This window comes from Chionomys nivalis, chromosome 24 (assembly GCF_950005125.1).
Source record: "Chionomys nivalis chromosome 24, mChiNiv1.1, whole genome shotgun sequence".
Classification (NCBI taxonomy): Eukaryota; Metazoa; Chordata; class Mammalia; order Rodentia; family Cricetidae; genus Chionomys; species Chionomys nivalis.
The window spans coordinates 22,362,321-22,376,580 of NC_080109.1; the positions used below are offsets into that span (position 1 = coordinate 22,362,321).

At 42.9% G+C, this 14,260-nt stretch overlaps 1 protein-coding gene across 4 annotated transcripts in view; it reads right to left on the reverse strand.

The window, feature by feature from the left end:
• Window positions 1-4,870: 4,870 nt before the first annotated feature.
• Trpc4 (transient receptor potential cation channel subfamily C member 4) overlaps window positions 4,871-14,260 on the reverse strand; it is a 162,338-nt gene continuing 152,948 nt past the window's right edge. For 3 of the 4 annotated variants that reach the window (XM_057757100.1, XM_057757098.1, XM_057757101.1), the window contains 3 exons: window positions 7,920-7,961; window positions 7,742-7,831; window positions 4,871-6,039 (listed from right to left, as the gene is read on the reverse strand). In XM_057757100.1, the coding sequence (XP_057613083.1) occupies window positions 5,329-6,039; window positions 7,742-7,831; window positions 7,920-7,961 (843 nt within the window). In that variant the 3' untranslated portion in view covers window positions 4,871-5,328. The remainder of the gene's footprint in view (window positions 6,040-7,741; window positions 7,832-7,919; window positions 7,962-14,260) is intronic. The other variant, XM_057757099.1, reaches the window with a different exon arrangement.

Sequence of the window (14,260 nt, forward strand, 5' to 3'; positions counted from 1 at the left end):
AAAAAGTGCAAGGTAGTTAATAAGAATTTGAGAACTGCCAAAGTTTAGCTTGAGAGAGAAGCATGCTCATACCACAGTCAGGCCACTGGGGGCGCTGACACTCAGCCCTGGGGAGGGCACCCCAGTGGGCTGGAAACACAGGACAGAAACCAAGGCATTTGCCTTTCGGAAGTGCCTGGCGTCTGTACTCCAGGAAACTGTATGCGGACTTGCTGCAGTCGGAAAAACAGTCAAGCAAAGGATGTGAGTGGATTCAGATGCTCTGCCGTATCATAAGGGAGCACAGATGCTTTCAGTAACACCGTTAGATGAGGGAAAGCTAAGTGTTGCGGAGAGGAGTAACTCATCCTTAACAAAGCAACTGACCGTAACCAATACAGGTGCATCCCTACATGTACTGATGTACTTGCACTTTCGAAAAGCCAGAGCAGAGACTTCTGGAAAACTACAAAAATCTCCAGTCTTTCCAAAAGATTAGGAATCTAGGAGAAGCTCCTGATTTCAATGGACCACACCGTGGTTTGTTTCTTGTTTGTTTGTTTGTGTTGAGTCGTTCAAATATATAAACTCACCCTTGTGATGCAGATTTGGGACTGAAGTGAGCCGAGTGAACAGACACAAATGTTTTGTTACACATGCTTGTCATATATATGTTTTTACCTCGCTAGCAGCTACATGGAAAAGTAAAACAGCAACCTAAGATTCAATTAATATTAAGTCACACCAAGCAAAATATGTTAAGATATCGCCAACGGTAATTTAACTATCACACTGGATATCTATCTCTGATGGGGGAGTGGTTTCTTTTTATTTAGTTTTCTATTGTTTTTACTGAGTTTACAGAAAGTGCTTTGTCGCTAATGGCCTACCTTGGTTCACAGCAATCTTAGCGCATTCCAAGGACTTGACGCCCTATCATGCTGTTTTATCCCCATGCGCAGTTCTAGGGGATGGGAGGTTTGAATCTGGTTTCCTTCAGACACCTTTAGCGTGGGTCAGGCCAGCGATGCCTGGCTGCACCCCACCCTGGCCCTGGTCTCAAGACCTCATCTTGGCCCAGCTTTTCATCCTCAGCTCTGTCCCTTTCCAGCAGAGTGGGTACACTTCAGACTGGGTACACGTCATTGACACCAGTGTGCCTTTAGGTTTATCACAAAAATCTACATTTGAAGTGAACCAAACTCAGTATGTTTCGAAAACTCTAAGAAGGGGGCTTTTAAAACCCGTTAAAGTGATTTCCTACCAAAAGCGAAGGATAAGCATCTTTAGTTTTGCTTCTCACTGTGGAAAGTTTGGGCAACTGCAGGTGTCTTCCTTCTACTTAAGGAACTGGAATAAGTAATTTTCCTGAAGGAAATTCCAGCTGCCCAAAGCCCAAAGAATCTGATGTCTTCCCCCGAAAACCTGATAGGGAGTTGTAAGCTTAAACTTACAACTGTTTAAATTTTGATTTATGCTTCAACTCAACTCAGGCACTGAGCATCAAGGTAAGTTTAGTGTTTTCATTAATCTCACGAGCCTTTGTTTCTTCGGTTATCTATGGAGAATTTATTTAACACAGTTTAAATATTTAAATGTAAAATTCAAATAAACAACACATGATAAACTGCCCAAGCAAAAACTGTAAAATCACTGGAATTTGTGGTAGCTAAGGGAACTGCCAGCGGTGTACATTGCAATTTTGAGTTTACTGGTAGCTCTGTGCTTAAAACTTAAGAAAAAAATAGAACTGATTTTCAGCACGATAACCTATAGTCAGACAGGTGGTCCTTTTGAAATCTGGACCAGCGCAAATGTATTCACAGAGATTCTCAAGTGGTTTGGGTCAGGCTGGTTTTGAAGGAGGTTGAGGGTGGGAGGCAGCCACCCACCCTGTTGCTAACAGGGCTTTGTGCCTAGGAATGGGCGTGCTTGGAGAGGGGTCACAGGACTGGCCATGGACAACCATTCGCTCAGCTGAATTCCCTGTCTATCACGGACTAGTTAGTATAAGAGGAGGATGGCATTTCACGCCATGATCGCCTAGATTGTCGCTATAGCTGCTAGAAAACCAGCTGTGCTTTTTGAGAACGCTGTCTTGAAAGTTCACTGATTTCTTTTATTCCTAGTATTTCCTTTACTCTCCCAGAGTTAGTCACAGAGTGCTATTGCTTACATTCTTGCAGGGATCCCTGAGGTAAGGCTGCTAGTCATGTCGTAGCGAGGGATGACATTTTTTTTCTTTTACACTCTTTTAATCACTAGTCAGCAAATAAAATATGATTTAATAAAATTTGATATACACATAGGCAACTAATGAAACATAATTTTTTCAGGATTATAAACTCTGAAAAATACTTCATCATTTTACAAAACAAAACAAAACAAAACAAAAACTATCGGTTTTTCCATAGCCAGTTTTCTTACTAAAGCGAATACAGATTTATTTATATGGAGGCCATCAGGATCACACCACTGGCCCACAGGTGTGTGTATGTGTGTGTGTGTGTGTCCTCATCACACCACACTTCATACACATGAGAAGGCAGTCTTGTTATTTTATCTCAGATCTGTTAATGTTCAGCTGGACTTTCCATAAAATACTCTATTAATCCAGGCTCCCCTCTCCCCAATGTATATTTTCTTTCTTTTAAGATCAAGGGAATAAAACCATATGTGTGTGTGTGTTATTAACACAAATGGAAGGCAATTTTTAAACTTCTCCTGAGTATTGGGAATTTCTATGTATAGCCAATAGAACAACAGTGGAAAACCAAGTTGCTTACTTAAGGCTTTGAGAGCAGCTTCCTTTGCCTGAGAACCCACTGTTACTTCCCATTCTTACACTGGACAGTCTGTTCCTCCTTGTTAATGCTGCACAGTGATCAGAGCATAAAATATCTTCAGGGCATTGGACACCAATGGCAATACTTCACGCCTACTCATAGGCCACCTATCAGCGACCTCCCAGAGCTGTGAGCGCAACCATTTCCAGGACACTGAAGCAGGTGATCCACACACACACTCGCCAGTCACCAGGTTTCCAGGAAAATGTCAGCTCTCCTACCCAATACGGAAAGCTACCAGACAGGGAAAAAGGAGAAATGTTGCATTGGTTTTTATTACCTTTGGTGTTGTTTGAAGCGTAGAGAGGATTTGAAATTCCGTTCTGCTAAGACATGCAGAATGGTGATATACAGGGTCATTTATTAAAAAAAACACACAAGATTAAAAATAAGCCTGCAGTTACTGGGTAACTGGAATATTTTGGTAGAACTATAGTTTACTCTGTGCGCTGATACACTGGAGATAAAGGTTCACACGTTCACCAGGTTAGGGTTCTCCAAACATCCCCAGTCCGCTCTTAAATCCTCAGACAAAGCAAATCTAGGGTTGATGCTCAATGTCTTGGCTTTCCAATACTTCAAGTCCATAGCCGAGACACTATGCTGCTGGTTACTGAGACCCCACACTGCATACTGTTTACCGAGACCTCATGCTTCATAGTGCTTACTGAGACCCCACAATCATACTTCTGGGACCCCACAATCATACTTCTGAGACCCCACACTGCATACTGTTTACTGAGACCCCATGCTGCATACCGCTTAAAGTCCTCTAGCTCCTGTGATGTGATTTGGTCTAAAGATTTTAATTTTGTGCATGATTCTTATTTTACAAGAAGGGACACACATTTATGGAGTTTTACCTAATGAACTGTCAAACAAACAAACAAACAAAACAACAACAAAAAAACAAGGCTTCAGAATCTAAACCCCTCTGTGCAGACATTGCTTTTCTCGTGTTTATGTTTGGGGAGCTGTGGTGACCGGAATGGCTCCTAAGGGTATGGAAAAGCTCCTTCATGAATGAGTTACCTTAGGTTGTGGCTTGACTGGATGTCCTCATCTGGACATGAGATAAATATGTCTACCCGTATTATACACACAGAAGACTGACACCATTCCAACTGCAACTTCTTACTTCACGGTCATATTACAGCTTGGGTCAGCGCTAAATTATATAATTCCTGGAGTCTACAGAGACCAATCCTGCAGTGAAACAGACTCAACAATTTTCACTGATTTGAAGGAAAAGCTAATTGCATGTGGTGAGGGAACTTCCTGTGGCTCCTTAAAAGAGACAGGAGTAATTAATTTAAACTTTAACAAACTGCCAGTGCCATCTTTATAGACTGTGTGTGAATGTTTTCCTTTTGAAAATCTGGGAAAGGAATGCCATATAAGGAAAATCATCTTGTAAACAACAAAAGAGGCAGGGATCAGCTACTTCCCATAAGGGAAACTATACACTGTATTGATTCTACTGATAAAGGTTTTGAGTTGTTTTCTTTGTAAAGAAGTATCTATTCCTCACTAGGGGAAGCAGGAGGTGTCTGGCTTTCATTTCCCTGCTAATTCAATAACAACACTGAGTGCTCAGAGCTTTCAAAAACAACTTTCCTTGGCTTTGGGCTCTAGTGTGATTTTACTTTCACCTGGATGTGTTTATTCTCTTGACAACCAGAGTTTATTGTTTTATTACTGAGAGCCTTACAAAGAGCTGCATTTCCAAACTGGGGACAAAGACAAAGGTCTACATTTGTATTGATAAGCAGTTGAACCTGAAGCTCACAACTGTTTTTTTTTTTTTAAGTTGGAGGTATGAACTTGAAGACAAATTGCCAACACACATCATCAACCATCAAGACAAACCTTCTTCTTCAACTCTTGAAAATAGAGCCTAGAAGACTTGCAAACTGCCTCAGATTTTCTTGGTACCAAAGGGTTGGGATGTAGATCTCACAGGCAGATGGTAGCTTGTTTTAACTGTGTCTGATATGATAAGAAGTAATTTGGTAATGGTTGCTTATTAGAGACAAACTGTAGTGTTGCATGGAATTCTTTAGTGAATAGCCATCTCTAGCAATCCCCCCCCAAGTTGTGAAAATGTCCAGCCTTGAATATTTCCCTATACTCCATTTTGCACATAAAAATGTCTACTGTAGGAGTCACTTACCACATGTAATCAATTGCATTGGCTTTAATTGAAAAAGATAGCTAGAAATTTTCTGTGGGTGGTTTTAACAGTACAAGGAGTACAAGGTGCTTTTTATTTAACAGAAACATTTGTAAAATAAACTGTGAAAGCAAAAGCAGGCTACAAAAGGGGGGGTGGAGGTTCAGGTTGCCTCTGCTTTGTTCAAACATGTTACAGGCTGCTATGCCACGATGGATAAACACTACAAAGTGTCAATTAGCATTTGATAATGGAATTTCAAACATTCCCCCCCACCCAGAGCACTATGGAAAATATGTATAGGTATGGTAAACATTCCTCCTCCGACTGTCATAATCTCGTGGTCACGTAATCTTCGAGGGCTGCTGTGTCCGTGGGGCTTAAGTCATAGTCTATGCTCGAGTCCTCCTCGTGGGCATGCTTCTCCTTCGGTATGATAGGGACAGTGTCTTCCACCACCACCTTCTCTGACTTGAAGGAGCACACTCTCTTGCCTACCTGTAAACCCAAAGTGTCCGTATTCCTTTCTCTATGGTCTACTAGTACACACTGTTCATTGAGCCCAGGAATGCTGAAGTCACCCCGTGAAGCTAATCCTTGGGATTCCAGTTGGATATTTCTCTCAAGTGGTCCTGCCGCCTGTTGACGAGTAATTTCTTCTGAAACAGAGAAGATTTGGTTGGCGTTTTGCTCAGCAGCATTTTGTTTTGACCGTCTATGAAACAACCCGAAGTTTTTGATATCAGCCACAAAATTCACTTTTCTCTGCTTCTCCCTGGGCGGCTCCTGCACCACCAGAGCGGAACCATTGCTTATGGTATGTCTCTCGGAGGCAATGGCTGCTGACCTCGGGTGGATCAGAGTGGTTAAATCAAAGAGGCTGAGATTCTTTCTCTTGTCCTTGCTATTACCTTCACTGCAGCTCTTTTCGTCGGCGTCTGCTGAACTCGCCGTGGTGCCTGACGGTATTGTGGAGAGCTTGCTTCCTCGGAGCAATCCCAGAACTTCAAAGCGGAAGCTAGAAATGTCTTGCTTTAGTTCCTGAGTGAAATTTAAATGACAGATTAGGTGATCACTTGTGGAAACATTATATCCTAATGTCATAGATCGATCTGAAATGGCCCTGCACCTTTGAAGAGCTAGGGCTCTGAGCTCCTGGCACTCTACTTAGCAAGTCAGGCTCTTTCTGTGTCACCTGGTGTCATTTTGATGTAACTTCCCTGTTGGCATTTTATATCCTAGTATGATGGTTGGTCTTCATTGCCAACATGACTGAGCAGAGAGATCCCCAAAGCATGCTTCTAGGTGTGTCTGTGATGCTGAAGATACAAGCCCCACTCAATGGATTAATTTTATACCATGGCACTTAGGGCTAGGTGGGACCTGCTGGGTAAAGGAGGTCACAGAGAGCATGTCCATGGGACTACACAGCGCCTTTGGCCCCTTTCTACTCCTGGCAGCCATGGTGGGAACTATACCACCATACCCTCTCTGCCAGACGGATCAACACTTCTAAAACCATGACCCGAATACACACTTTCTCTTTTAAGGTGCCTTTCTCTAGTGTTTTGTCACAATGAGGAGAAAAATGGCTAAGGCACAAAAAGAAATCTTCTAAGGATGACTGTACAGCAGGTTTTTTGTTGTTTTTTTTGTTTGTTTGTTTTTATTCTCTTTGAGATGGTGGTTTTAAATTATTTCCTCTCTGGAGTCTGCATCTAACTGTCAGGCCACTTCCTGCTCTTGGGTTCACATGTCTTAAAACATTTTTCTATGCAAAGGGGTATCCAAAGCAAAATGACAAGGAGCCTACTCTTCTGAGAAACTTCCAAGTCTTGGTACCTTGGGGAGTGTCTTACGCCAGCCACTGTGTCCTTAAGGCCTGGCTCCAATTCACATGAGACTCCTAGATCTTTTTTCTATGTCTTTGGGAAACTTCTTTGCGCCCACCCCATATCCCTCTGCCCTCCAGGGCAAAGAGAATCGCTTAGCCTTATCATTGAGATTTACAGTAAAATATTCTGGAATTTAGTTAATTGACAATCTGTGCTGTAGGCTTGCCAGTTTCCTGACTTGCTGACCTCAATGAGTGCTTAGCTGCGGTTGCTGTAAAGGTCTTTAATGCTTTGGTGTGTTTGATTTTGCCTGTCAAATCTTATTCACCTTAAACATTCCTCTAACGTTTCTGGACAGTCATGTGGAATAAAAGAATCACTTAACATTTAATCTGAAACTTCTCATTTTCCTGTCTTCACTCACTACCAGTCACATGACTTTAAAATTAGAAAATCAAGTCCAAAGACTAAGCTTAAAATGAAAGCAAACCTTAATTAAATTCCTGCCCCCAAGAGCTGCAGCGACCCAGGAAGTTTGTGCTATTGTTAGTGGGCTGGTTCGTAAACGCTTCCAAATTAGAAATCAGGCTGACATACAAATGGAAGGCTTACCCGGTAGCAGGGATTGGGGTCATGGTAGCAGGGACTAGGATTTCCCTTCCCACTAAATTAAGTCCCCTTGACAATGAGTTAAGTATGCTTCAAAGCAATTTAGGAACTATCTCTACTTTGCTGTTGTCTTTCTGTCTGTCTTCCCTCTCCCTAAACTCCATAGACGTTTAAGACACAGAAGGCATGACACGGATGTCTGTAAGAACACATAGGGTTGCGTTTGCAGCTCTGGTTTTAAAGGCTGCCTCCGGGTGAGGCCTTACCTTGACGTTCTCCTCTGTCAGATGAGGCCTTACCTTGACGTTCTCCTCTGTCAGGCCCTCTTCGGTTTTTGCCTCTCTGATCATGGCTGCCACATACCGCTTCACCAGATTCCTCATGACCTCCTGAGAGACAGGATTGACATTCAGTTCATGAGTTCAATTTCTGCCCATTTTAACAGCGATCTGGGGTCTGAACACCAGCATTACTTACTTGATATTGATGGTGTCTCCTCAGGTTGTCAGCAGCCCGCCGCTGAAAGGGAAAAGACAGTCCTGTGAGGTTATACGGGTTCATTATTATCCGAAACATTACTGCTTCCGTAGATAAGGCTGTTCTTGTTGTCTTTGGTCACCAAAGTGGGGGGGGGGGGGCAATGAGCCATAGTTACAGAGAGGAATCACACACATCCAAAGAACCAGTGGACAAAAGTCAAAAAGCACACGTATATAATCTACAGGACTCTTCAAACACAATTGTAGTAATAGGAACTTGGTTCTGGGGCAGGCCATGAAAGAATGAGCTAATTACATTGAATACACACTCTGCAACCCTGGAAATACCCCAAGGTGGAAAGAGGAAATAACCAGGGAGGGCAATAGCAAACAGAGTTGATGTTTTTTTTCATAAATATCAACACAGAAATATATAGAGATCAGTCATCGTAGGTGGCAATACATGACCGGAAAGCTTACAGGACAGAGAACTTGCAATCATATGTCCATTGAAGGGAATTCCCATTTTAGCTAGATGAGACTTCATAAGATCAATGAATGAAGAATTATTCATCCACACCACTAATTAATCTTATGATTTTTAAGGCAGCGAGTGTGACTCTCAGCCACCTTTAGCCATGGATTTTTGCAGGCGGCACCCAGAGTAGCCGGGACTCATGATTGAGTCCTCCCAGTAAGTCCTCCACCACCGAGTCATGCCCATTGTGCTTCCTACGTCAGTTAGCTCTTCAACGAGATTGTTTCAGGAGATGGGTAGGTGTGTGTGCAATGATGGGATAGAAAGAGTGGAAAGAAGAGGATGATGATGGGAAAGGTCCATTAGAAAGTGAGTTAAATAACAAATGAGATTAAAATTTTATCTTTTCGTCTTTCACAAGTGTGCTAAAAGTACAAGCAAAAACCTGACTATGGTGACCCCACATAGTGCATTTTAATAAACTGTAGCATTAACCCTGAAGGACAAACACTGGAAACAATCTAAATAACAACACTTATGCGATAAAGGAATTAGTTTGGTGTATTTTGAGAAACAAAGGGAATAGTAGTTCTGGGTGTCTAATTAGGCTTTGATCTTCTTGTTCCTTAGTCAATATTTAATCACAGGCTGATAAAATAGAATTTTAGAAAGAGCTGTGCATGCATATAAGACAATCATCAGAAAATATATTTTAAAAGTCAAAATTCCATTCTACTGATCCTAAGCAATGTCTCTGTTTCAAGACAAGCAGTGGGGTTTACAGAAAGGGGGGAGACAGGGCTCTGATTCCTAAAGCCACGAATCACTGAAAACATCACTCAATGCCTGGGAACCGGATTCTCTCTATGATTAAGGCGTTTGCCTCCAAACTAGATTAGACCATCCTGAAGAGTGTACAGTGGCGTTTTATGCCTCGGCTGCCAGATGGGGGTGGTGTCTGCCTCCTGTTGAGACAACGCTCAAGCTAAACTCCAAGAGAAAAAGCACTTCCAGAAGGAAGCAGTGGCCTTCCAAGCTTGTGGACCTGCTTCAGCTTAAGAAAAGTAAAATACCGCCGTACGCCAATTTCTTAAAATATACCGAACAGATGACTTCCAGGATGCTTCAAGTATACACACCCTTAATTTGATATAAAGCCAATTCAGCTGGTTCGCCTTGCCTGGCTTCTTAGAATCATTTTAAATTCAAAACGATCATGCCAAAATAAGTCTGAGGTCATGGTTGAACTTTACAGAGCACAAGACTAAGCTTAACGTTGATAGAGTTATGAATGATAAGCGAAGATATCACGGTGGGCTTAAATATTAAAACAGGCACGGTTTCTTTCAGGTTCTAGAACCTTCCCTAATAACTACAGCCAACCATTTTAATTAAAATGTCAAAAGGAATGAAGAACATAATTTAAAGTCGGCCAGAAATATATTTGGCTTGGGAAAACATTTAAAAGCTTTTTTTTTTTTTAAAGAAGGGCATAGGAAAAGCTTACTCAGCTGAGGATTTAAATTCCACTGGTTGGGTTTAAGGCTAACTTAAGGCGGTTCATATTTTGTCAACTGATTGTTTTCTGTCCCCTGGGTCATAATACCCTTTAGTCTTGCAGGGCCACGCAGGCTGCAGATCTCATCTCTTCCCTTCCCTTCTCTGGTGTCTCAGCAGAGATCCCGGTTTTCGTCTCTGTTTTTGCCTGCCCGTCCCTCTTGTCTGCATTAGAAGCGGCTGGTGGCGGCAGTGTGATGTGAAGGAAGTGGAACCAGGCTAGACACGGAGATGAGCTGATTGCACCTCAGACGGAGAGACTTCAAAGTTTCACAGTGGAAACAAACTCATCGGGGAATTTGAAATATTAAACAAAAGATTTGATTCACAGCAGCTGTCATTATGGTCGGCTCCTTCACCTGTCCACTTCCTCACGGTTTAATTGTGGGCAGACACAAATTAAAAATATTCCTGAACCCTCCAGCTTCATAAACTGACCAATCCTCTGGATTCCTTCTGAGGAAACACGATCTGAATACATTTGCCTCTCTTTGTGGGGCCTTTATGGATTTCATCCTTGTCCCAGAACTTTGTTCAGCTAGATCATGAGGTAACAAGAGGTGGGAACGGGAAATTTGCTTTTAAGTGGTGCAGCAAGAGAAAAGACGGTCAAACTCGGAAGTCAGCTGTCTTCTGTGGGAGCCCAGGATTTGTGAAGTTCTCTGCCTGGCATTGCACACCTGCCACAGTCCCTGTGAATTGTCTTTTGTCTCTGTAGCACAGCTCTTGTTTGTACAGCCAACATAAGATACATTTTTTTTAATATTTATTTATTATGTATACAATATTCTGTCTGTGTGTATGCCTGCAGGCCAGAAGAGGGCACCAGACCTCATTACAGATGGTTGTGAGCCACCATGTGGTTGCTGGGAATTGAACTCAGGACCTTTGGAAGAGCAGTCAGTGCTCTTAACCGCTGAGCCATCTCTCCAGCCCCTAAGATACATTTAATAGGTGACGACATACATGTTCATATAGAAAATTATTCTTTCAGAGGCAAGAAAGCTTTGAATGATATGTTGAATGAAACGCGCTTACATGGCTTGTGTTCTGTAAGATGGAGAAGTGAGAGAGACACAGAAATGGAAAATATACCACTAAACACACACAGTGGGGGAGCCTATGAGTGGCCTGTGAGCACAGGGGAGAAGAGCTAAGGATTAGGGACTAGGAGGGAGGTTTCCAGCTAAACATGAGGCACCAGGATTTTGACAAGTCAAGAGATACAGGTGTTCCTGAAAACTGGAATAGGATGGACAGGTCTTCCTGGTGCTAGAATGTGAGAGAGACTGGCAAAGTTGGTCTGGATTCTTCATGACAGACCTTCCATGGCACAGTCCAGTCTGTGGCTCTTAGTGTCTGGTGTCTGGATTTTTAATTAACCAAGTGTCCTGGGAAGGAAGTGTGACGGTTGTCTGGCGTCAGGCAAGGAAGACCTTCATAGCTTCTGGCCGTGGCCGTAGACCCTGGTGTTCTTGGTCTGGAAGCTGCGTCACTCAAGATCTCTGGGTGCAGCTTCACACAGTGTCTGTGTCTGCACATGGCTGGGATCAAAGCCCCTAGGGCCTCAGTCTGCATGCAACTACAGTGAGCTCCCACTTTGGGGTACCGGGGGCTTCGGGTTTCTAATTCACAAATCAAGGTGAGGAGAGCAGGACAGTTAAACTTAGGATTACTCTCTGCAACATGCATAAAATTGCTGCCAATTAGTGATATTGTTAAATGTTATAACAGGCACACCATCAATGATACTTGGAGTACTTGTAACCTCTCTAGTGGGGAACGATCTGCAGGCTTTAGATGGTCTTGATCTTCAGGGAAGAGATCACATCCTAATTACCACTGAAACGGACCAACACTAGAGGTGACGGAAGTGTTTATGGCAATAATGTAATCAGTGGTATTTGATTGAAAGGCACTAAGTGAATACGGCTAATCAGATTTTTGCAAGATTTTGCAGGGCTGAGAGTTGCAGTTTGTAACTTTTAATTTTAATTCAAATAGTTGTCAATTCTGCCTGACAGGAAAGTGGGCCGAGATCGAAGACTTTGTTTAGCATGTGTCTAGGGAAGACATGCATGTGATGTTGCGGTTCTCTTTGTCAGTTATACCATAGGCACCTGGATTACATGTGGACTACTTCCTGGCAGGATTGCGTTCAAGGCGGAGGCTGAAGGCATACCTGCCTGTCACCTCGGTTTAAGCCACGGCCCCACATGGTGTGCTAGGCTTGGCCATGGCACTGGAATCATAGAACTAATGGAGAGAGAAAAATGAAGCAGTGAGAAGCCTTTACTGCTGCAAGGGAAGTCGAGGCTCCAACAGCTGCACCAGGCTCTCTCAAGCAGAGAGGGCTTTGCAGCCCGAGAGGTGCCCTGGGGAAGGCAGTGTAACATTTGCCGGCTTTTTAGCTTCTCTTCTTTCCAGGTCTACTGTGTGGAATAATGTCAGGCCCTCTGCATAGAGCCAATTCCCTGCAGTCAGCTTTCCGGGTCATTTTCTTTCATTTCCACTATGGTTTCTGTCTGTCACTGAGCTTCCAGCCCATGAATTATGCTGTTTAGCCTTTCTTCTGCTTAGTGAATCCCTGTAAGGATGCAACCTGCTGTGTTGGCAAAAGGCCAACGCAGGACGGGCTCTTTACTCCAAAAATTGCGGTTTGACTCTGAGATGGATTGGCTTAGCGTCCTCTCTAACACACTTTTTCGTCATTACAGAATGCAGATGTGAATTCTTCTCAGCGATCATACTTTCTACGTGTATGAAACAAAGGTGCAGGGTTCCTGGGTATCATATTGTCAGACCGAGCACTCAGGATCTTACTCCTAAATTTCTGGGAGTACCAAGCCCTTTCTATACTATCTGCCATTTGAAAAAGCAAATTGAATACAAATTCTTTTGCAGCAAATCTTACAGTGGAAACTCAGGGGAAGCCAGGGTTTGCATGGGTGGCTGCTATCCCTTCTGTAAGACCCACAGTCAAGCCTACTGAGAGCAGCCGGCTCGATCTGTACATTTTGACAAATTACCTCTGAAGATGAAGTGCAGGCGTGGACCACTAACTTCCTTCTTTTAAAATGCTAGGCGGGGCAAGTGCACAGACTCTGATTCTCTTGCACTGACTTAATTGATTATATTTCCGTGACAACTCATTAGACTTTCATAGCTCATCTACATCTCAGGGCTGAATGACACTCAATGGCCTTGAGACTATGCTTCATGTTTTACTACGCACTAAAGAGAAAATTATACAGTGGAAAATAGGAAACTCAAGAAATGCTATGGTTTTATCAAAGACTGGGAAGTTAGGGAGTTAGTATGCTGCCCTTTAATTTAAGCATTCCAGTTAGAAACCCACCTGGGGCCTATGGCGTGAAGAACATTTCACTTTAATTAAATGCTTTGGGGGAGCCATTGCCTTAGCTTCTTTGGACTTCAATTAAATGTATCTGAACCTTTCCAGCAATAAGCACAGAGGTTGGTTTTTATCTTATAAAGCTGAGCTAGGTCCTAATGCTTTCCTAGAATAGGGATTTTGAATAAAACAATTCTAGATGATTCTGGTATAAGCGAGAGTCTTAGGACTAAAGCTTTAGTGCCAGTGAAGGCAGGGGCAAGGCATTTGACAAGGGGCTGTAGAGACACAGCTCCGTGGTGAAGGGTACTGCATGCTCCTGCAGAGGACCGAGGCCTGGTTCCCAGCACCCACGTAACATCTCTCAACCATCTGTAACTCTATTCCAGAGGACTCAGCACCTTCTTCTGAACTCCAGGAGGTCATAGACATAAAATAAAATACTCTGACTTATGATTTTTTTGATGTTATTATTTGATTAGTAGAATCTCCATAATTGTCCCTTGAGTGGAGTTTTCATGATTGCCTAGGGGAAAGCCACCTGCCGGTAATGGGTTACCTCCATTATAAAAGTTTTGCTCAACAATAAAACATCGGTACTTCATTTATGTTTTCCAGCAGAAAGTGGTCAAGTGAGAGGCTGATTTACCTGAAAATACCAATCATCCATCAGAGGAAGTTTGAGGTTAAGACAAACATGAACATTCATGGCTATTGAATTACGATTGCCAGGAAGCATGAACAACAAGATGAGATCAGCAATAATGGGGTCCCGGAGGGTGACAGGACAGCTGTTCCCAAGAAAAGCTGGTGTTCTAGGCTCTTTCTGAGAGCGTGCCCAGAATGACCCGCAGTGTGAAGTCACACAACTTATGAATAACGAGAAGCTCTAAGTAAACCACAGTAAGAAAGTTAGAGAGAATGCCTTGAAGAATATAATCGCCTCTGG